This window comes from Artemia sp. Qi Xiang Cuo, chromosome 5 (genome assembly GCF_049724085.1).
Source record: "Artemia sp. Qi Xiang Cuo chromosome 5, ASM4972408v1, whole genome shotgun sequence".
Classification (NCBI taxonomy): Eukaryota; Metazoa; Arthropoda; class Branchiopoda; order Anostraca; family Artemiidae; genus Artemia; species Artemia sp. Qi Xiang Cuo.
This window is the reverse complement of record NC_142798.1, coordinates 3,574,515-3,597,047: the sequence shown is the minus strand read 5'-3', so window position 1 is coordinate 3,597,047 and position 22,533 is coordinate 3,574,515. Positions and strand designations below refer to the sequence as shown.

The 22,533-nt window shown below is 34.3% G+C and overlaps 1 protein-coding gene across 2 annotated transcripts in view; it reads left to right on the top strand.

The window, feature by feature from the left end:
• LOC148951729 (lysosome membrane protein 2-like) overlaps window positions 1-22,533 on the top strand; it is a 117,851-nt gene that overhangs the window by 78,704 nt on the left and 16,614 nt on the right. For both annotated transcript variants that reach the window (XM_089089303.1, XM_089089304.1), the window contains exon 4: window positions 16,448-16,592. In XM_089089303.1, the coding sequence (XP_088945429.1) occupies window positions 16,448-16,592 (145 nt within the window). The remainder of the gene's footprint in view (window positions 1-16,447; window positions 16,593-22,533) is intronic.

The window sequence follows — 22,533 nt, the reverse complement described above, 5'->3', positions numbered from 1 at the left end:
ATATATATATATATATTTAGCTCTTTAAGCTTGCAAGCTACCTACTGAGAAAAATTGAAAATAGTTTTATTTTCCTTTATTATCAAAATAAAATACTCATTGTTACAAATTTAGATTTTTTAGAATAAGAACAGATTTGTTTTTATTATTCAAGATTATTCAGTCACTGACACTTCCTTCAGCGAGCTTCCTCTTTGTATACTCAAGCGTAAAATTGTTACTAATCATGCGGTTATGAACATTTTTTGTGAAACTCAAAGTCAATTTAGTCAGAAATTATTAAAACTCTTTGGTATAACAGCCTTTTTTCTCTTTAAACTATCAGATTTCAATTAAATGAAGACATAAATATAAATTTAAGAAGTTGAAAAGTTAATTAACATGGCTCAGTCAATCCCCGTAAGCAGCATATATTCTTAATTGTTTTTTATTCTTCTTTTAAAGACGAAAAGCATCATTAGCCTACTATGATCTAAAATATCACTGAAATACATTTTCCAGTATTAAAGGATAACTAGCTATAAGTAAGGAAAAAACCGAAACTCAAAAAAAAGGAAGCTTTTGTAACAGTTAATACATTTAAAAAAAAATCAACATTTTATTCTAGCTCCAAATTACCGATCGATTCTTTTTAATTTAATAATTAGAATATTTTTGCTCACCAGAAATTGCTTAGAATTAACAATTTTTTCTATGTAAATGTTTTTTACAAAAAATAATTGTAGTGCTATCTCGAACAAAACTATTCAAAACTGATGGAGGATCTAATACGAAACCTGAATATATACAAAAATTATTGGCAACCCAAAAGAGACATTGGTTTTTTGGTTTACCACTAAAAAAAGACACTGAACTTTGAAATTGCGTAAATCCTCTTGACAAAGAGTGTAATGACCGAGTGTAATGACCTGTTTACCTACCAGAAAAACCTGTTTGGTACGGGGGCGTACGCAAATTCAAAAGAAGGACTATACTTAAATCTGTAAAAAAAATGATATGTTATTTTTTTTTATATTAATAATAATTATGGGTAAATAGGCAAGTAAGTTGGTAAGGCAAGTTAATAAAGCAAGGAATTTCATATGAACTAGTCAAATTATATGACAATTTACTTTTTTCTTTGTTTAATCAATGATTAATAAGAAATAAATGATCTTTGGTTTTTTCAATTCTATTGGGAAATTGTGCCAATGAATTATTTTGTTATTGATATGATTAGGACTTTTTGAATTCTGTAGCATTTGATATAATGTGTATTTTGATGTGGAAGACCTAAAATATGCTATAATTCTAACTTATTTGTATTATCTTAGAATTTTAATTTCCAAATTGATCCATTATTTATCTGAGAAAAACAGACTCAACAGGAATGTTGGATGTCATCTAGAAGTCTTGACTTAAGGCTCCTGCCAAATGGTGTGTGACGTGGAGGCCGTTACAACTTCACTCCTCCAGGTTAACTGAACTCTCGCAATGAAGGGGCCTTGTCTACGGCAATATCGGCTATTTCTAGGAACTTCTTTAGGCTGTCTTTCCATCTGGTTCGAGGTCTTTCCCTCGGACGCGAACAAACATGCCATGCGGGGTCGATGTCATATATATTTTGAGCAGGAGTTACCGATGGCATCCGGAGGAGGTACGCGTACCAGATAAGGGATCGTTAGACAATTTGAGCTGAAATGCGAAAAGGCAAAAAAGAATTGTCCTATCGCACAATGAAGTATATGCTTTGACAATATTTACTTAAGAACAGAGATAGTTTTACCACCAAGCTCTAATGTGCGCCATCACGATGTTGGGGGAGGAGGGCTTATTGGATATTCCCATCATCGAAAGGCATCATGATTCTTTTCTTCTGCATGATGGTTATGTAAGTAGAGATGCCTTATTGACTCGTGACGGGGCTCCTTATTTGGGCATAGAGTCATTAGGGAGAATGATTGCGTAATCGACCTCTTTCTCCAAGGGTGTTTTTGGCCAAGTGCCCGCTAGGGGCGAATGTTATGATCCTGGAATTGTTTCCGGGGAAGTTAATTAATGTCTGACAGATGACGTCAAGTTAATTAATGTCTTTGGAGTTCAAAGAGAATTGTTTCCGGGGAAGTTAATTAATGTCTGACAGATGATGTCATGATTGATTAATTTGACACGAAAGGGGAATTAATTGTTGTTTCTAAGGAGAATTATTGATTCACGAAAGGAGAATTAATTTGTTGTTACCAAAGAGAATTGTTCCCAAGCGAATGTTTATTAATATCTTTGGAGTTCTTTCAAGAGAATTGTTTCCGGGCGAATGTTTCGATCTTAGAAATTAAGAGAGTGATTCACAAAAGGGTTTCCTAGTAATTTGAAATGTGACAGCAGAGATATGTCAAACACAAAGAAGAACACACAAAAATAACGTTTATGGATTATTTGGTGGAAACAATTTTAGACATTATAGGGAAATATTTCGGCGGAACAGTTAGAGACATTTTAAAAGACGATTTTAGCAGATGATTTTAGAAGAGGATTTTAGAAGAGGATTTGAGGGTGAAACTCTGTGGTCGTTATAATACACAAGTTCCATTTGAACAGTGTCATGAGGTCCCCTACCCCAACCCCAATGGGTCCTCATACCCCACGGGTCCTCATACCCCACCCCAACCCCGAAGGAAGCCCCCGGTCCTCAAAGGTCCCTCAGGCTCCCAAAGGGCCCCCGGACCCCCAATGTTATGTTATGTTATGTTATGCTATGTTATGTTATGTTATGTTATGCTATGCTATGTTATGTTATGCTATGTTATGCTATGTTATGTTATGCTATGTTATGTTATGCTATGTTATGTTATGTTATGTTCTGATATGTTATGTTATGTTATGTTATGCTATGTTATGTTATGTTATGATATTCTATGATATGTTATGCTATGTTATGTTATGTTATGCTATACTATGTTATGTTATGTTATGTTATGTTATGCTATGCTATGGTATGTTATGTTATGCTATGTTATGCTATGTTATGTTATGCTATCTTATGTTATGTTATGTTGTGTTATGCTAAGTAATTTTATGGTATGTTATGTTATGTTATGTTATGCTATGTTATGATATGCTATGTTATGTTATGTTATTTTATGTTATGTTATGTTATGTTATGTTATACCTTTCAAAAGACATTTCAGAGCAAGTTCCTTTCTTAATGTCCCTTCTAAACATGGTTTACTTTGTCACAGTTACATTGTCTTGATTTTTCAAAGTTCATTTTGAATTTCTTTCATTGAAATACAAGAGTAAGATTATTTCACTAATGTTTTGTCGTGGTTTACCTTGTCACCGTTACATTCTCTTGATTTTTCAAAGTTCATTTTGAATTTCTTTCGTTGAAATGCATGAGTTGGAATATTTCAGTAGTGTTTTGTTGTGGTCTACCGTGTCACAGTTACATTTTCTTGAAGTTTATTTTGAATTTCTTTCGGTGAAATGCATGAGTTGGAATATTTCAGTAGTGTTTTGTCGTGGTTTACCTTGTCACAGTTACATTCTCTTGATTTTTCAAAGTTTATTTTGAATTTCTTTCGTTGAAATGCAAGAGTTGGAATATTTCAGTAGTGTTTTGTCATGATTTTCCTTGTCACAGTTACATTTTCTTAATTTTTCAAAGTTCAATATTGTTTTCTTTCGTTGAAATGTAAGAGTTGGAATATTTCAGTAGTGTATTGTTGCGGTTTACCTTGTCACTGTTACATTCTCTTGATTTTTCAAAGTTCATTTTGGTTTTCTTTCATTGAATTGCAAGAGTTGGAATATTTCAGTAGTGTTTTGTTGCGGTTTACCTTGTCACAGTTATATTCTCTTGATTTTTCAAAGTACATTTTGGTTTTCTTTCATTGAATTGCAAGAGTTGGATTATTTCACTAATGTTTTGTCGTGGTTTACCTTGTCACCGTTACATTCTCTTGATTTTTCAAAGTTCATTTTGAATTTCTTTCGTTGAAATGCATGAGTTGGAATATTTCAGTAGTGTTCTGTTGTGGTCTACCGTGTCACAGTTACATTTTCTTGAAGTTCATTTTGAATTTCTTTCGGTGAAATGCAAGAGTTGGAATATTTCAGTAGTGTTTTGTCGTGGTTTACCTTGTCACAGTTACATTCTCTTGATTTTTCAAAGTAGATTTTGAATTTCTTTCATTGAAATGCAAGAGTTGGAATATTTCAGTAGTCTTTTGTCGTGGTTTACCTTGTCACACTTACATTTTCTTGATTTTTCAAAGTTCAATATTGTTTTCTTTCGTTGAAATGTAAGAGTTGGAATATTTCAGTAGTGTTTTGTTGAGGTTTACCTTGTCACTGTTAAATTCACTTGATTTTTCGAAGTTCATTTTGGTTTTCTTTCATTGAAATGCAAGAGTTGGAATATTTCAGTAGTGTTTTGTTGCGGTTTACCTTGTCACATTTATGTTCTCCTGATTTTTTAAAGTTCATTTTGTTTTTAATTAATTGAATTGTAAGAGTTGGAATATTTCATTAGTGTTCTCTCTCGTTTTACCATGTCACAGTTACATTCTCTCGGTTTTTCAAAGTTCATTTGAATTTCTTTAATTGAATTGTGAGAGTTGGATTATTTCAGTAGTGTTATGTCATGGTTTACCTTGTCACAGTTACATTCTATTAATTTTTCAAAATTCATTTTGAATTTTTTTCGTTGAAATGCAGGAGTTGGAATATTTCAGTAGTGTTTTGTCATGGTTTACCTTGTCACAGATACATTCTATTGATTTTTCAAAGTTCATTACGAATTTCTTCCGTTGAAATGCATGGGTTGTAATATTTCAGTAGTGCTTTGTCATGCTTTACCTTGTCACAATTACATTCTCTTAATTTTTCAAAGTTCATTTGAATTTCTCTCATTGAAATGCAAGAGTTGGATTATTTCAGTAATGTTTTGTAGTGGTTTACATTGTCACAGTTACATTCTCTTTATTTTTCAAAGTTCTTTTTGAATTTCTTACGCTGAAATGTAGGAGTTGGAACATTTCCGTAGTGTTATGTCATGGTTTACTTTGTCATACTTACATTCTTTAATATTTTAGAAGTTCATTTATATTTTATCCATTTTTACTAAAAGAGTTGGGATATTTCAGTAGTGGTTTGTCGTGGTTTACCTTGTCACAGTTACATTCTACTGATTTTTCAAAGCTCAGCTTGGATTTTCTTTCCTTGAAATTAAAGAGTTGGAAATTTCAGTAGTGTTTTGATGTGGTTTAACTTGTCACAGTTACGTTCTATTAATTTTTCGAAGTTCATTTTGGTTTTCTTTCGTTGAAATGCAAAAGTTGTAATATTTCAGTAGTGTTTTGTTGTGGTTTACCTTGTCATACTTACATTCTCTTAATTTTTCAAAGTTCATTTTGGATTTCTTTCGATGAAATGCAAGAGTTGGAATATTTCAGTAGTGTTTTGTTGTGGTTTACCTTGTCACAGTTAAATTCTCTTAATTTTTCAAAGTTCATTTTGTATTTGTTTCGTTGAAATTCAAGAGTTGGAATATTTCAGTAGTGTTTTGTCATGGTTTACCTTGTCATAGTTATATTCTATTGATTTTTCAAAGTTCTTTTTGAATTTCTTTCATTGAAATACAAGAGTTGGAATATTTCAATGATGTTTTGTCATGGTTTATCTTGTCACAGTTACATTCTATTAATTTTTCAAAGTTCATTTTGAATTTCTTTCGGTGAAATACAAGAGTGAGAATATTTCCGTAGTGTTTTGTAATGGTTTACCTTGTCACAGATACATTCTATTGATTTTTCGAAGTTCAGTGTGGATTTCTTTCATTGAAATGCAAGAGTTGGAATATTTCAGTAGTGTTTTGTCGTGGCTTACCTTGTCACAGTTACATTATATTAATTTTTCAAAGTTCATTTTGAATTTTTTTCGTTGAAATGCAAGAGTTTGATTATTTCAGTAGTGTTTTGATGTGCTTTACCTTGTCAAAGCTACATTCTATTGATTTTTCAAAGTTCATTTTTAATTTCTTTCATTCAAATGCAAGAGTTGGATTATTTCAGTAGTGTTTTGTCATGGTTTACCTTGTCACAGTTACATTCTCTTGATTTTTCAAAGTTCATTTTGGATTTCTTTCATTGAAATTCAAGAGTTGGAATATTTCAGTAGTGTTTTTTCAAGGTTTACCTTGTCACAGATACATTCTATTGATTTTTCAAAGTTCATTTCGAATTTTTTTCATTGAAATGCAAGAGTTGTAATATTTCAGTAGTGTTTTGTCATGGTTTACCTTGTCACAATTACATTCTAATGATTTTTCAAAGTTCATTTCGAATTTCTTTCTTTGAAATGCAAGATTTGGATTATTTCACTAGTGTTTTGTTGTGCTTTACCTTGTCACACTTACATTCTTTTGATTTTTCAAAGTTAATTTTTCAATTCTTTCTTTGAAATGCAAGAGTTGGAATATTTCAGTAGTGTTTTGTCATGGTTTACCTTGTCACAGTTACATTCTCTTGATTTTTCAAAGTTTATTTTGAATTTCTTTCATTGAAATGCAAGAGTTGGAATATTTCACTAGTGTTTTGTAGTGGTTTACCAATTACCAGCTACTGTCAATTATTTCTTCTATTTTCATTTTGTATTTATTTAATTGAAATGTAAGAGTTAGAATATTTCAGTAGTGCTTTCTCATGGTTTACCTTGTCATAGTGACATTTTCTTAATATTAAAAAGTTCATTTCGTATTTAATTCATTGAAATGCAAGAGTTGGAATATTTCAGTAGTGTTTTGTCGTGGTTTACTTTGTCACAGTTACATTCTCTTGATTTTTCAAAGTTCATTTGAATTTCTTACATTGCAATACAAGAGTTGGATTATTTCAGTAGTGTTTTGTAGTGCTTTACCTTGTCACAGTTACATTCTCTTAATTTTTCAAAGTTCATTTCGAATTTCTTTCGTTGAAATGTAAGAGTTGGAATATTTCAGTAGTGTTTTGTCATGGTTTACCTTGTCACAGATACATTCTCTTGAATTTTCAAAGTTCATTTCGAATTTCATTCATTGAAATGTAAGAGAATGTATCTGTGACAAGGTAAACCATGACAAAACACTACTGAAATATTCCAATTCTTTCATTTCAACGACAGAAATTCAAAATGAACTTTGAAAAATTAAGAGAATGTAACTGTGACAAGGTAAAGCATAACAAAACACTACTGAAATAATCCAACTCTTGCATTACAATGTAAGAAATTCAAATGAACTTTGAAAAATCAAGAGAATTTAACTGTGTTAAGGTAAACCATGACAAAACACTACTGAAATATTCCAACTCTTGCATTTCAATGAGAGAAATTCGAAATGAACTTTGAAAAATCAAGAGAATGTATCTGTGACAAGGTAAACCACGACAAAACACTTCTGAAGTATTACGAGTCTTGCATTTCAACGAAAAGAAATTCAAAATGAACTTTTAAAAATTAAGAGAATGTAACTCTGGCAAGGTAAACCACGACAAAACACTACTGAAATATTCCAACTCTTGCATTTAAACGAAAAAAATTCAAAATGAACTTTGAAAAATCAAAAAAATGTATCTTTGACAAGGTAAACCACGACGAAACACTACTGACATATTTCAACTCTTGCATTTCAACGATTTAAATTCTAAATGAAATTTGAAAAATCATGGGAATGTAACTGTGACAAAGTAAACCATAACAAAACAGTACTGAAATATACCAACTCTTGCATTTCAATGAAAGAAATTCAAAATGAAATTTGAAAAATCAAGAAAATGTAACTGTGACAAGGTAAACTACAACAAAACCCTACTGAAATATTCCAACTCTTGCATTTCAAGGAAAGAAATTCAATGAACTTTGAAAAATCAAGAGAATGTAACTGTGACAATGTAAACTATAACAAAACACTACTGAAATATTCCAACTCTTGCATTTCAAAGAAAGAAATCCAAAATGAACTTTGAAAAATCAAGAGAATGTAATTGTGACACGGTAAAGCACAACAAAACACTACTGAAATATTCCAACTCTTGAATTTCAATGAAAGCAAATCAAAAGAACTTTTAGAATTCAATAGAGTGTAACTATTACAAGGTAAACCACGACAAAACCCTACTGAAATAAACCAACTCTTGTATCTCAATGAAAAAAATTCAGAATAAACATTTAAAAGTTAAGAGAATGTAACTGTGACAAGGTAAACCACAACAAAACATTACGGAAATATTCCAACTCTTGCATTTCAACGAAAGAAATTCAAAACGAACTCTGAAAAATTAAGAGAATGTAACTGTGACATGGTAAACCACAGCAAAACATTAGTGAAATATTCCAACTCTTGCAATTCAATGAAAGAAATTCAAAATGAACTTTGAAAAATCAAGAGAATGTAATTGTGACAAAGTAAACCATGACAAAGCACTACTGAAATATTCCAACTCTTGCATTTCAATGAAAGAAATTCGTAATGAACTTTGAAAAATTATTAGAATGTAACTGTGACAAGGTAAACCATAACAAACCACTACTGAAATATTCCAACTCCTGCATTTCAAAGAAAGAAATAAAAAATGAACTTTGAAAAATTAATAGAATGTAAGCGTGACAAAGTAAACCATAAAAAAACACTACTGAAATAATCCAACTCTCACATTTCAACGAAATAAATTCCAAAATAAACTTTGAAAAATCAAGAGAATGTAAATGTGACATGGTAAACCACGACAGAACACTACTGAAATATTCCAACTCTTGCAATTCAATGAAGGAAAGCAAAATGAACTTTGAAAAATCAAGAGAATGTATCTGTGACAATGTAAAACACAACAAAACACTACTGAAATAATCCAACTCTTGCATTTCAATGAAAGAAATTCAAATGAACTTTGAAAAATCAATAGAATGTAACTGTGACAATGTTAACCATGACAAAACACTACTGAAATATTCCAACTCTTGCATTTCAATGAAAGAAATTCGTAATGAACTTTGAAAAATCAAGAGAATGTAACTGTGACAAGGTAAAGAATGACAAAACACTGCTGAAATATTCCAACTCTTGCATTTCAACGAAAGAAATTAAAAATGAACTTTTAATAATTAAGAGAATGTAACTCTGACAAGGTAAACCATAACAAAACACTACTGAAATAATCCAACTCTCACATTTCAACAAAAGAAATTCAAATGAACTTTGAAAAATCAATAGAATATATCTGTGACAAGGTAAACCACGACAGAACACTACTGAAATATTCCAACTCTTGCATTTCAATGAAGGAAAACAAAATGAACTTTGAAAAATCAAGAGAATGTAACTGTGACAAGGTAAACCCCAACAAAACACTACTGAAATATTCCGTCTCCTGCATTCCAATGAAATAAAACAAAAATTAACTTTGAAAAATCAAGAGAATGTAACTGTGACAAGGTAAACCACGACAAAACACTACTGAAATAGTCCAACTCTTGCATTTCAATGAAAGAAAAACTAAATGAACTTTGAAAAATCAATCAAATGTAACTGTGACAAGGTAAACCACAACAAAACACTACTGAAATATTCCAAATCTTGCATTTCAAAGAAAGAAATTCAAAATGAACTTTGAAAAATCAAGAGAATGTAACTGTGACAAGGTAAACCACTACAAAACATTACTGAAATAATCCAACTCTTGCATTTCAACGAAAGAAATTCAAAATGAACTTTGACAAATCAAGAGAATGTAACTGTGAAACGGTAAACCACGACAAAACATTAGTGAAATATTCCAACTCATGTATTTCAACAAAAGAAATTCAAAATGAACTTTAAAAAATCAAGATAATGTAACTGTGACATGGTAAAGCACAACAAAACATTACTGAAATATTCAAACTCATGCATTTCAATGAAAGAAATTCAAAATGGACTTTGAAAAATCAAGAGAATGTAACTGTGATAAGGTAAACCACAACAAAACATTAGTGAAATAATCCAACTCTTTCATTTCAATGAAAGAAATTCAAAATGAACTTTGAAAAATCAAGAGAATGTAACTGTGACAAAGTAAACCACGACAAAACACTAGTGAAATAATCCATCTCATGCATTTCAACGAAATAAATTCAAAATGAACTTTGAAAAATCAAGAGAATGTAACTATGACATGGTAAACTATAACAAACCACTACTGAAATATTCTAACTCTTGCATTTCAATGAGAGAAATTCAAGATGAACTTTGAAAAATCAAGAGAATGTAATTGTGAAGGTTGTGGTGAAAAGGATGAGTACTTCAAGGTAGAAAATGGGTTTAGAAGGGACATTAAGAAAGGAACTTGCTCTGAAATGTCTTTTGAAAGGTATAACATAACATAACATAACATAACATAGCATAAAATAAAATAGCATAGCATAATATAGCATAACATAACATAACATAACATAACATAGCATAACATAACATAACATAACATAACATAACATAGCATAGCATAACATAACATACCATAACATAAAATAGCATAACATAGCATAACATAACATAACATAGCATAACATAACATACCATAACATAACAGACCATAACATAGCATAACATAACATAGCATAACATAACATAACATAGCATAACATAACATAACATAGCATAACATAACATAGCATAACATAGCATAACATAACATAACATAACATAACATAGCATTGCATAACATAACATAACATAGCATACCATAACATTACATAGCATAACATAACATAGCATACCATAACATAACAGCATAACATAACATAACATTGGGGGTCCGGGGACCCTTTGGGAGCCTGTGGGACCTTTGAGGACCGAGGGCTTCCTTCGGGGTTGGGGTGGGATTTGAGAACCCGCGGGGAATGAGGACCCTTTGGGATTGGGGTAGAGGACCTCATGACACTGTTCAAATGGAAATTGTGTATTATAACGACCACAGAGTTTCACCCTCAAATCTTTTTCTAAAACCTCTTCTAAAATAATCTTTTAAAATGTCTCTAACTGTTTCGCCGAAATAATTTCGTAAAATGTCTAAAACGGTTTCGCCCAAATAATCCCTAAACGTAATTCCAGTGGTTGATTACGTCATTCTATGCACAGAAATGGATTCCCGTCACGAGCTCCTGATAGAGTTCTACCGATTGTGTAATCAATTTCTCAGAAATCCATTTGTCCTAGTTGATTACGTCATTCTATGCACATAAATGGATTCCCGTCACAAGCTCCTGATAGGGTTCTACCGATTATGTAATCAATTTCTCGAGAATTCTCTCCTTTCGATTACGCAATCAATATATCTCTTCCCCACCTTCCCCTTAGAAACAACAAATTAATTCCCCTTTCTTGAATCAATAATTCTCTTTGGAAACAACAAATTAATTCCCCTTTCGTGAGATATCAATCAATCTTGATATCACCTGTCAAGACATTATTAAACTTCGCCTGGAAGCAATATGATTAATAATTGACAGTACTTGTCAGACATTATTAAACTTTGCCCGGAAACAATTTGATTATTGACTGACTTTAGGTCATTGACTCTGTCCCCGTTAGACATAAACTATGTAAAAAAGTTGTAGGTGGCAGCAGGGGTGAGGGATGGGAGTCAATAAGGCATCTCTACTTATGTAGTAAAGGGCCCATTGGTAAAGGTTGTGAACATTTCCTTGGGGTTTGCCAATTTTTTCTTACTTTGCCGAAGATATTGACTTCCCTCCTTGTACAGATACCCTTCGTATCGCCTTCAAGCGAATCCCCTAAAAATTCTAAAATTCACCCCTAAAATTCTGCTAATTTTCCGAACTTCTGCGTATCAGAATTTTTGGGCCAGAATAAGATGCTAATGCTAAGGTCTGAGAGGAGTTGAATTTGCTTAGGCAGCTGGATTCTGCGTCGTTCGATGAGAAAACAGATTTCTTCTTGCAGGCGAATGTTTGGTTTGCTTCCATTTTTCGGTCCGGCAAAATTGTGTTTTAAATAACAGCTTCCTCTTTGGTGCACTGGTAAAAATGTACTATGGATAAATTCTTATTTAGATGGAGTCTTTTTGGGAAGGAATTATCTAGGAGGCATTCTAAGAATTTCCCATTCAACCAAATATATCAGCCGAAATTCAATTTGTGAAATCGTTTGGTCGTTTTTCCTTAGTAAAATTTACCGCCTTCTGTCAAAACTTAGCTCAAACGACAAAAAACACTAGATTTTAGTGATTTTTGATTGATTTAGTGATTTCCTTCAATAATCTAGTTATTTATATGCTGATCTAGTTATTTTTTATTGTTTAGACAATATAAAAAAAATCACTAGGGTAGCAGCCCTGGCTGCGAGACTCCTTATAATTTGAACTGTTAGTACCATTTTTACAATTACTAATTCTTCTTTTTAGAGGATAATTACAGCTGAATTTAACGTTACAGAGAAGCCACATTAATTCCGGATCTGACATTAATTTTGAAGGTTTAGTTATTTGTGCTAACAACGTGATGATTTTTCCGCTAAGTTAGCCAAATAGCGCATTGTCCAAATTCAAGTCAAATAGTGCAAAGAAAAGGAAAGTGACAACCCGATATGGGATTTTTTTTTGTAACGTTTAATATTCATGACTTTCTTGCGAATTTCTTCAAAACTATTAAAATGAAAATGGCAGGTAGAAACACAAATTTGGTCAAATCCAAAAAAAGAAAGTATAATACGTAAGGGCATAGGTAGTGCAGTAACGTGCTTTTTCAGCGTATGTCACTTAAGCTTTATGTAAATAACTCAGCTTTTTAACTTTTAAAGTGTGTTGATAGATTTCCATGGGAATGTCCAAAAATGTATAAAAACGAAGTCCAATGATTGATTTTACTAAATAGCCAAAATTGGGGGGGGGGGGAGCAAAAAACCCCTTTGATTTCCCCCAAGTTATTTAAAATTCAGTTCTGAGCTTGGGATCTTTGCGAAAGTATATCAAATGCCCACCGCCTCGAAAAGTATATTAATATGTATTGTTTAATATCTTTTTGAATCATGGTATTTTGCATTTTGATGAAAACCGCAGCGATTTTGCGGATAATTTTTTACCAGCCTTATTGCAGAAAATGAGAATTCGTTGAAAAATTTTAATTTCAAACACTTCATGGTAACGAACTGTTAGGAGTGACCCGGCTCAATAGTAACCGAAATTCTAAAAAATGGAATTTCGATACCAATAGATATATCAAAAGAATTGGCTTATTATGCTGATCTCATATATATAAGTTTCATTAAGTTTAGTCTTACCTATCAAAGTCTACGAACCTGAGAAAGTTGGCCTGGTTTTCGAAAAAAGGGGCAAACGCACCCTAAAAGTCGTAGAATCCCAATGAAAATCATACCATCAGATTCAGCGTATCAGAAAACCCTACAGCAAAGGTTTCAAGCCCCTATCTGCAAAAATGTGGAATTTTGTATTTTTGCCAGAAGAAAGATCACGGATGCGTGTTTATTTTGTTTTCATTTACTATTTTTTCCAGGAGTGATCTCATCGAACTATTTTTTCCAGGAGTGATCTCATCGAACAGTGGTTATATAATATCGTGAGAGGGCTTATTTGAGCAGAAATTAAAAGTTTTAGTGTCCTTTTTAAGTGAACAAAAATATTGTTGTGCAACTAGGACCCCTCCCCGCCCCCTTTTCCCCAAATCGTCCGATCAAAATTTTGAAATAGCCATTTTGTTCATCACAGTTGAAAGGCCTAATAACTATTTCTTTGGATATAAAATTACCCCCCCCCCACATCCGTAGGGGAAAGGTCTGTAAGTTATAAAATTTGCCTATTGTTACGGTAAAATATGCCCTTTTACATTTGGTATTTGCTATTGGAAATATGTGTACATTTTCAGTTGGGGAGGATTTCTTCTGGGGTTTTTTCCACGGAGCAATTTTTAATGGGAAGAGAAGTTCCGGGGGTGAACTTGTTAGGGTAAATTATACACTGGGGGACTTACCAAAATTCCTATACAGGATTCTTTTTATATGTCTTGCTTTCTCTTTTTCCTCTCAATTTTACACGTGGAGTAATAGTCCGGGGTAAATTTTCACCGGGATTGATTTGTCTAGAGGCTCATGGGGAGGGGTTTCTCCGTGTAGGTGGGGCCAGATTTCCTGGCATTATTTAAAAACTATCAGAAATTAAATAAAAAAACAAGTTTTTTCAACTGAAAGTAAGGAGCAACATTAAAACTTAAAACGGACAGAAATTATTACGTATACGAAGGGGATTGCCCCCTCCTTAACACCTCGCTCATTACGCCCCACCTCGTTCTTTACGCTGAAGTCTGAATTTTTTCCCAATTCTTTACGAACAACTCCGAAACACAAGGGTCGTTTAATTAGAACCATAAGAATCTTTTTTAAAAGTACTAAAAACCTTAGCGTAAAGAACGAGGTGTTGAGGAGGGTCAGTTCCCTTCATATACATAATTTACAATTGTATATAATTGTAAATTATGTATAGTATACAAAATACATAAGTATACGTGTATGTATTATGTATTATATGTATTAGTATACAAAATACATAAATTTCCGTTCGTTTTAAGTTTTAATGTTGCTCCTTACTTTCAGTTGAAAAAACTTGTTTTTTAATTTAATAAACAAGAAAACATGTCCTGGAGTCAAGTGGATAATTATTAAAATGGACTGTATTAAAAATTGATTATATTTGTGAGATTTTGTTGATTGTTTTGCAGCAATAATGAACGTTGAAGAGCGGGAAATGGGTTGAAAATCATCTTCTGTAAGATAAGAAAGGGTAATTGCGATTTTTGCTTACCTGCATACCTGCGAGTTTGAAAGTTTTTTGTGTTGTATCCACAAGTTAAATGCCTAGTTAGAATTGCGCTTTTCCGCCAATCGTAACATGTGGCTAATTTGAGAGTAATAAAGATAAGATAATATTTTATTCAAAAGCTTTGATAGAGCTGAATCCATTTTACTTGTCAACAATAAACAAAATTAACGATGCACCGTCAAATCTTGTTGCTATTACACTTGTTTAAAAACGACAAATGATTGATAACCTTTAGATTAGAACTTAATACAGATTTAATGGATATTCAGGCAATATTTTACGGTTGTTTGAATCCTGTCAAAATATGACCGATTCCAGGAAGAAACAGCATTTTCATTGTAATGATGTTTATTAATGTGGTAAGGCCTTGTTTACTAGTTGAGTTTGGCTCAGCGTTTTGGTTTTGCTTCACTTCTAGTAATATAAATAGAGCAAACTATTGACGCTTGCGCAGATGTTGGTCTTTGGGAACATGACGCCTCTATCCCGAATCTGCATTTTTTTTTTTTTTTTTAATGAAAGTTCTCTTATTTTCCTATATTTTTGTGGAACTCTACCTCGAAAGATATTCCTTCATGCTTCTTTGTATTGAGTGTTTTATTTAAATAAGGATCACAGTGTATAGAATTAGCAGTATGATCATTCCCTATCTCACCCATTATAAAAACCCGGACCGAGGTGCGAGTGCTCCAGAGAACGTTTTTGCAGATATAAACATAAGCGGCATTAGATCTTTTCACGGGTAGACAAGTCAGATTTCTCTTGGACGCGAAACTTACTGTTATAATAGAAATAATCGGAAATAAGTGGAAACCCGCTATTACGAATAATGTAATTTGTATCCCTCTTGGATGCGAAACTCAGTTATAATAGAAATAATCGGAAATAAGTGGAAACCCGCTATTACGAATAATGCACTTTGTAACCATTTCTCATTGATTGACAGAAACAGACTAACCCGCTAATGCAGAAATAAGTGGGAGGAGCTTTTTTTTCACACTGAAACTGAAGGCCAGAAATGATCTGCGAGAAACTTACTGGATAATTCTATAAACTGTGCTAAGGATGTTGACAAGTCTTTAACTAAGGATGTTGACATTTATAAGTCTACCTATAAATTGCAGTGTTTCATAGTCTGGTCGTTTGTTAAATGGGCCAAATTTCTATCCCGCGACATAGTTAGCCTAAAAAACTAAAAGTAAGATGAAGAATTTTAATTCATAAGCTGTGAGATAGGAAAATCTCAGTGTGTAAATATGAAAACACGTCTTGTAAAAATGTGCATGATAATCATTAAAACTTGGTAATTTGGCTCATTGATTCTCACTGAAATATCTTGTAAGATTTAGGTATTTATATGTTGTGGTGTTGTGTTGGGTTTTGAGTGTCCGTTTGACTGCAAGAAGTTCAAACAGTAAGCTATAAGAAAGTTAAGCTATAACAAACTAAGTGACAAGAAAGGCATCAAAAATTTTAATATGCATTTCCGGTAGGTTTTTATGAGTTAGAGAAAAATTTAGGGAGGGGGTTACCGTAACCCTCCTGGATACGGCCTTTGTGGCATCTATAGACACTTTTTTTTACATTGTTTTCCTTTTCTTTTATAGAGAAACATGGGAGAAAGTAATATCAGGCTGGAACCATAAAGATGGCACTGTTTCTTACGAGATTAAGAAGACGTTCGTTTTTTCCAGACAATTGTCAGTTGGAAGTGAGAACGAGAACATAACTCTTCCCAACATTCCTGTAATTGTAAGTGTTGCTTTCTGTAACCGTATAATTTTAGCCAATTGCAATTACAATTAAGACCCTCATGGTTGCAGCAGTAGCTGAAATCTGGAAAATCTCGAAATCCTTTTGTCAATCAAATATACCCTTTGTAACTTTTTTGGCTAAATTTTGAAATCTAAATTTTAAACACCCCAATTTGTACCCCGACACACACGCGTGGAATTTGAGCGCTACCAAGCGCATAGATTCAGAAGAATAAATACAGATAATTTCTTACAATTTCAATTGTAAAGACAACTTACTGATAGAGTTATCGATCGAAGAATTTCTTGATTAAGGATAAATTGAAATTATACTGATACTATATTATATTATAAACATCTTTTTTCTTTCTTTTTCCTAGTACTCCGCTTGTGTTTAGTTTTTTTTTTTTTTTTTTTTAGTGGGTTAAAAATCAAAGGTGCCATTTCAGCCAAACCTTAGGGTGGGCAAGCAATCGACATGGGCCCCGAAGCAGGCTTGTATAAAAAAAAATTGCCTCTAGCTTTATCCGAAAAAAAAAACTGCCTTCCGTGGGAGTTACCGTAAAAATTAAGGAAATTGTCTCAATTGCTTTGCCTTTCCTTCTTTCGCTCTTATACCATAGGTTCGGAAAAGGCTAGATATCTGAAGAAAGCGGAAACGGTATTTGCGATGTTAAAAAAAACAGCCGTTTGGGAATCTTCCACTTTTCCGAACCTATAACTTGACGAAAGCTGAACCTCTGTAGAAATTCACGCTTTGACTAAAGTATATTCTGTAGCCGAATTCTTCAGCTCGCTGCTTACAGTAAATGCTTTAGTCCAAGTCGGAGTCACGCTATGGCTATGAAGATACAAAACTTTGCTCGATCAAGTATATTTACAAAATCAAAAAATACAACAAAATTTTGAAACAGATCAGTGAACACTCAAGGTAACAAGGGGAACCGTCGTGGTTTCATCTTCGCAAAGTCGTCAAGAAGCTAGTTGAAATCCCAGGTTTTGACTAAATCCTTCTCTGCAGAGATTAAAAGCAGGTGACTAAGACGATCGTCTCCTTCTGTCGGGCACAGATAGTTCGTCACTATTTCAAGTCCAGAAAACAAGCGTTTAGTCATGGCTATCGTGACAGGAAGTGTGGCAGTAATATGAAGAACTTTGATAATTTCTGAATAGACCGCTGGAAGTGTCTTGATATTATCGATGACGTCCATGAAGTTATTCGGCTTTTAATCCGCCTCGATAACAAGCCGTTTGGCATCACTAGATTTGGCCTCAAGAAGAACCTGGTCAATGTCCATTTCAGAATAACGTTCAGAGACCTGCTTGAAAAACCCTAGATCGATAAATTTGGTTGAGATAAGATTAAGAGCTTTGAGCGTACCGAGCAAATGAAGTTTATCTGTAAATTATCTATCGAATTTCCGCAATCAGACGATCTACAGTTTCCAGGTATTCTCTTTTCAGTTCTTCCGCTAGAGTAGGAGCTCTATTGTCGGATTCAACAAAGTTTTTTCCTAACGTCGAAGTGGTCATGAATACTTTCAGGTGTTTGATAGTTTTTTGGGTTCTTCTAGGTCATCCCTTCTGACCCGCAGAGGAGGATCCGGTCGCGGGTCCATTCACGTCAGGTACTTCAATTTCAAGACCTTCAGCAAACTCTTTTGCCTTCTCCAAAAGCGATGCAAATGAAGCGTCAGAGTACAGTTCAGCTATTTCCTTCCTTGTTGCTTGAATCAAGGTGCAGGACCTAGATATTACCAGATCAACTGCCTGAAGCTGCTCAGAAAGGGAGTTTTTCGTCCTCAGAATTGCTTCCATATAGAGCAACTGGAATATAACTGTGAAAGATTCCATTTTTCTCTGGAGCCCAGCTGCTTCTGCTCGAGCTTCACTATCAGCTCCCTCGCTGACTGCAGACAGTACAGCCAGAACACATTCACATCGGAGTCTTATCTTCGATATTGATCGATACCAGTATGACCATGTTGTCGCAGCACTCCTTTCTAATTCCAGGACTGGGAGTTGAGTAGCCTTTTGGGACTCGACGAAAAGCTGATGTATGGTTTTGCTGTTGGAAATGAACGTGTAAAGATTTTGGACTAACGAAAAAAATGAGCCAACAGTCCCATCACCTTCAACGCAGTTTGCAATGACCAAATTTAGTCTATGCGCATGGCAATGAATGTATATTGCTTGTGGCGCTTTCGCTCTCAGTCACGCTTGAACACCAGAGAAGGGCCCGCTCATCACGCTTGCTCCGTTGTAGCACTGAGCAACACAATAGTTCCAGTCGAGACCAAGTTTCGCCACTGTGTCGTGAATGAAGCTGGCTAAACTGTCCAGGCTTTTCATGTGGTAGCATCCTATTGGTCTTTCTCGTACTTTTCCCTCGTCGAAGTACCTCAGAAGAATGGTGAGCTGTTCTTTCTTCGAATTATCTTTTGTCTCGTCGACAAGAACAGCAAAGTATTTGGCACGCTTAACTTCTTGCACTATTTTAGACCGAAGCCTAGATCCAATAGCTGAAATTACATCGTTTTGGTATTCGTGGGACGCATAGTGGCCGTATCATCTTTATAGCTTGTTGAAAAGCGTGGGAGAATACTCTGCGAGAAGATTGCAAGTTTCGACGAAATGTCCTTTGTTTGCCGAAGATTCAGTCTCATCGTGGCCACGAAAGGCTGTACCCAGTTGCCCCAGTAGGGCCGTTACTTTCAGTAAAGCCTTTACGTGTTCCCTGTTTTCATTCATCTCCTTATTCCTGTCTGTTGACAAAACAGATGCGATGGGTTGCATCTCCTTGGCTTGTATAGCTTTGAACTTCGTCCACGAAACGGCACTGTCCCTGTGGCGGTCACTTTTCGCATTCTCTTCTAGAATGCTTGAGATGTCCTTCCATCTTCTAACGCGGGTCTCGATGAAAGGCCTCGCCCCGTATCTCTGTCCGCGAAGGGTTGACGTGCCGCCAAAGTGTCTGCAGCAGAAACAGAAAACCGAATTTTCCTTAACTGAGTACTCAAGCCAAGGATGCTTTCCATAATACGAAATATTAAATGACCGTAATAGCTTGCTGTTTGCTGAAACCTATGCAGGGTACCGTAGTAGCTGTGGTTAACATGGATGGTCGTGGGAGGATGAAGAAATATCAGTAGGACCACTTGAACGATTGTGCTCTTCATCTCGAGTCGTATCTCGTGCAGATTGTGCCTCTTGAGCAGTGAAAGACGTCTCGTTTTCTACTAGCTTAATCTGACCGACCACAACGTCCTTCGAAGGACCCAAAGCGACGGCAATGGATTGTTCGGGTGCTGAGTCAGGCACCTGAAAGATATACCCAAAGGTTAAAAGCCACTTTTGTACTTTGAAGTACTATTGAACTAAGTCCAAACTGTGACAGTTTACTAAAGTATATCGAACTTCGGAAAAAAACAGGAAATTTCAGCAAAGCCAAAGAGGGCGTTTTTTGGATGATTATACATGCGTTGATCCTTATCTACCCGTAAAGAAAATAATAGAAACTTTGGGCTTAATGCAATAGCAACCCAAATTGCAAAAAGCCTTTGCAGTAGTCCTTGAATGAATGATTCGGGTTTCATGACAGATCGCAAATAAGCTTAAGGAGCGTTCGATTTGCTGTAGTTTCAGTTACGTCCTTCTCCGTTGTGGGCTTATTTGCATTTTTTCTGCGACGTTCTCCTATTTAGCCTGAAGAACTACTGATAATGTGCCCGCCAAACAGGTTCATAATTTTAGACCAAATGGCGAAACGTGAAGCGTGACTACAGCAAATCGAATGCGGCTTCATATCACCAGTCGGCAATGCAGCAAATCGAATGCTATAAGCACTGCAAAACTGTGTGGTTCCGTAAATAAAAAAAAAAGAAACAAAAAAAAACGACAATCTTTGGCTTATGCCCCTCAACCCATGTAGCATTGTTATCCATAAAATTAACAGTGCTTTGCAGAAGAAAAAAGAACAAAACAACATAGAGACAAAACATCTTAATCAAACAGTTCGTGTAACGAACTTTAAGTAAGGAGCGACCCGGGTCAATGGTAACCGAAACTCTAGAAAACGGGTTTTTGATACCAATAGATACATCAAAAGAATCAGATTTCATTGCTGATTTCAAATATATAACTTTCATCAAGTTTAGTAATACCCATCAAAAGTTACGCGCCTGATAAAATTTGACAGATTTTCAACAAAAGAGGGAAAGACACCCTAAAAGCTATAGAACCTTAATGAAAATCACACCATCATATTCAGCGTATCAGAGAACCCTACTGTAGAGGTTTCAAGCTCTTATCTACAAAAATGTGGAATTTCGCATTTTTTTTACCAGAAGAAAGATCACGGGCGTGTTTATTTATTTATTTTTTTTTCCCCAGGGATGATCGTATCGACCCAGTGGTCCTAGAATATCGTGGGAGGGCTCATTGGAACGGAAATTAAAAGTTCTAGTGTTCTTTTTAAGTGACCAAAAAAAGGGAGGGCAACTAGGCCCCCTCCCACGCTCATTTTTTTCCCAAAGTTACCCGAAAAAAATTTTGAGATAGCCATTTTGTTCAGCATGGTCGACAATATGATAACTATGTCTTTTAGGATGACTTAATCCCCTGAAGTCTCCGGGGGGAGGGCTAAAAGTTATGAACTTTACCCAATGTTAACATATAGTATTGGTTATTAGGAAGTATACAGAAGTTTTCAGGACGGTTTTTTTCTGTTAGCGGGGGGGGGGGGGCTGGCGGCGGGCCTGACTTGGGAGAATTTTTCCGTGGAGGATGTTTCTTTGGGGCAAGGGGTATTTCTATGAAGGGGGCGCCGGATATCCAAGCATTATTTAAAATATGATCAGAAATCAAATTAAAAAAAACAAGTCTTTTCAACTGAAAGTAAGAAGCAACGTTAGAACTTAAAACGAACAAAAATTATTACGTATGTGAGGGGGATCGCCCCCAAGTGAATACCTCGCTCTTTACGCTAGAGTTTTTTTTAGTGCTTTCAAAAGAGCTATCTATTCTAATTAAACGGCCTTTGTGATTCAGGGGTTGTGAATTAATTTTTTTTTAACTTTTAACGTAAAGAGTGTGGTATTGACTAGGGGAAGAACCCCCTCATATACGTAATAACATATACGTAATAAAAAAACAATCAAAAAACAAGCGATACGGCTCAATAGTAATCGAAACTTTTAAAAACGGAATTTTGATGTCAATAAATGTATCAAAAGAATGTGTTTATAATGCTGATTCTAAATATATAAATTTTATAAAGTTTAGTATTACTCATCAAAGGCTACGAGCCTGAGAAAATTTACCCGATTTTTTAAAGAGGGGGGAAACATCCCCTACAAGTGAAAGAATTTTAATGAAAACCTCACCGTCAGATTCAGCATATCAGAAAACCCTATTACATAGGTTTCAAGCTCATATCTGCAAAAATCTGCAACTTTGTATTTTTTTGCCAGAAGAAAAATATACGAATATAGAAGTTAGTTACGTAAGTTAATTTGTAAATTACGTCATAACCAAATTTAGAGACATCCATTTAGCAAAAGAAAAGTAAGATTTTTATGCAAATTTTGTTTACTTATTCATTGAAGGTGAGCCAAAATAAAACCTGTATTAACTAAAAAACAATCAGAAATTAAAAAAAAACAAGTTTTTTAAGCTGAAAGTAAGGAGCGACATTAAAACTTAGAACGAACAGAAATTATTCCGTATATGAAAGGGGCTGTACTCTCCCCAATGTCTCGCGCTTTACGCTAGAGTTTGACTCTGTCTCACAACTCTACTTTTTAGAACAGTAAAAACTATTAACGTAAAGAGCAAAGCGTTGAGGAAGGGATAGCCCCTTTCATATACGGAATAATTTCTGTTCGTTTTAAGTTTTAATGTCGCTCCTTACTTTCAGTTTAAAAACTTGTTTTTTTTAA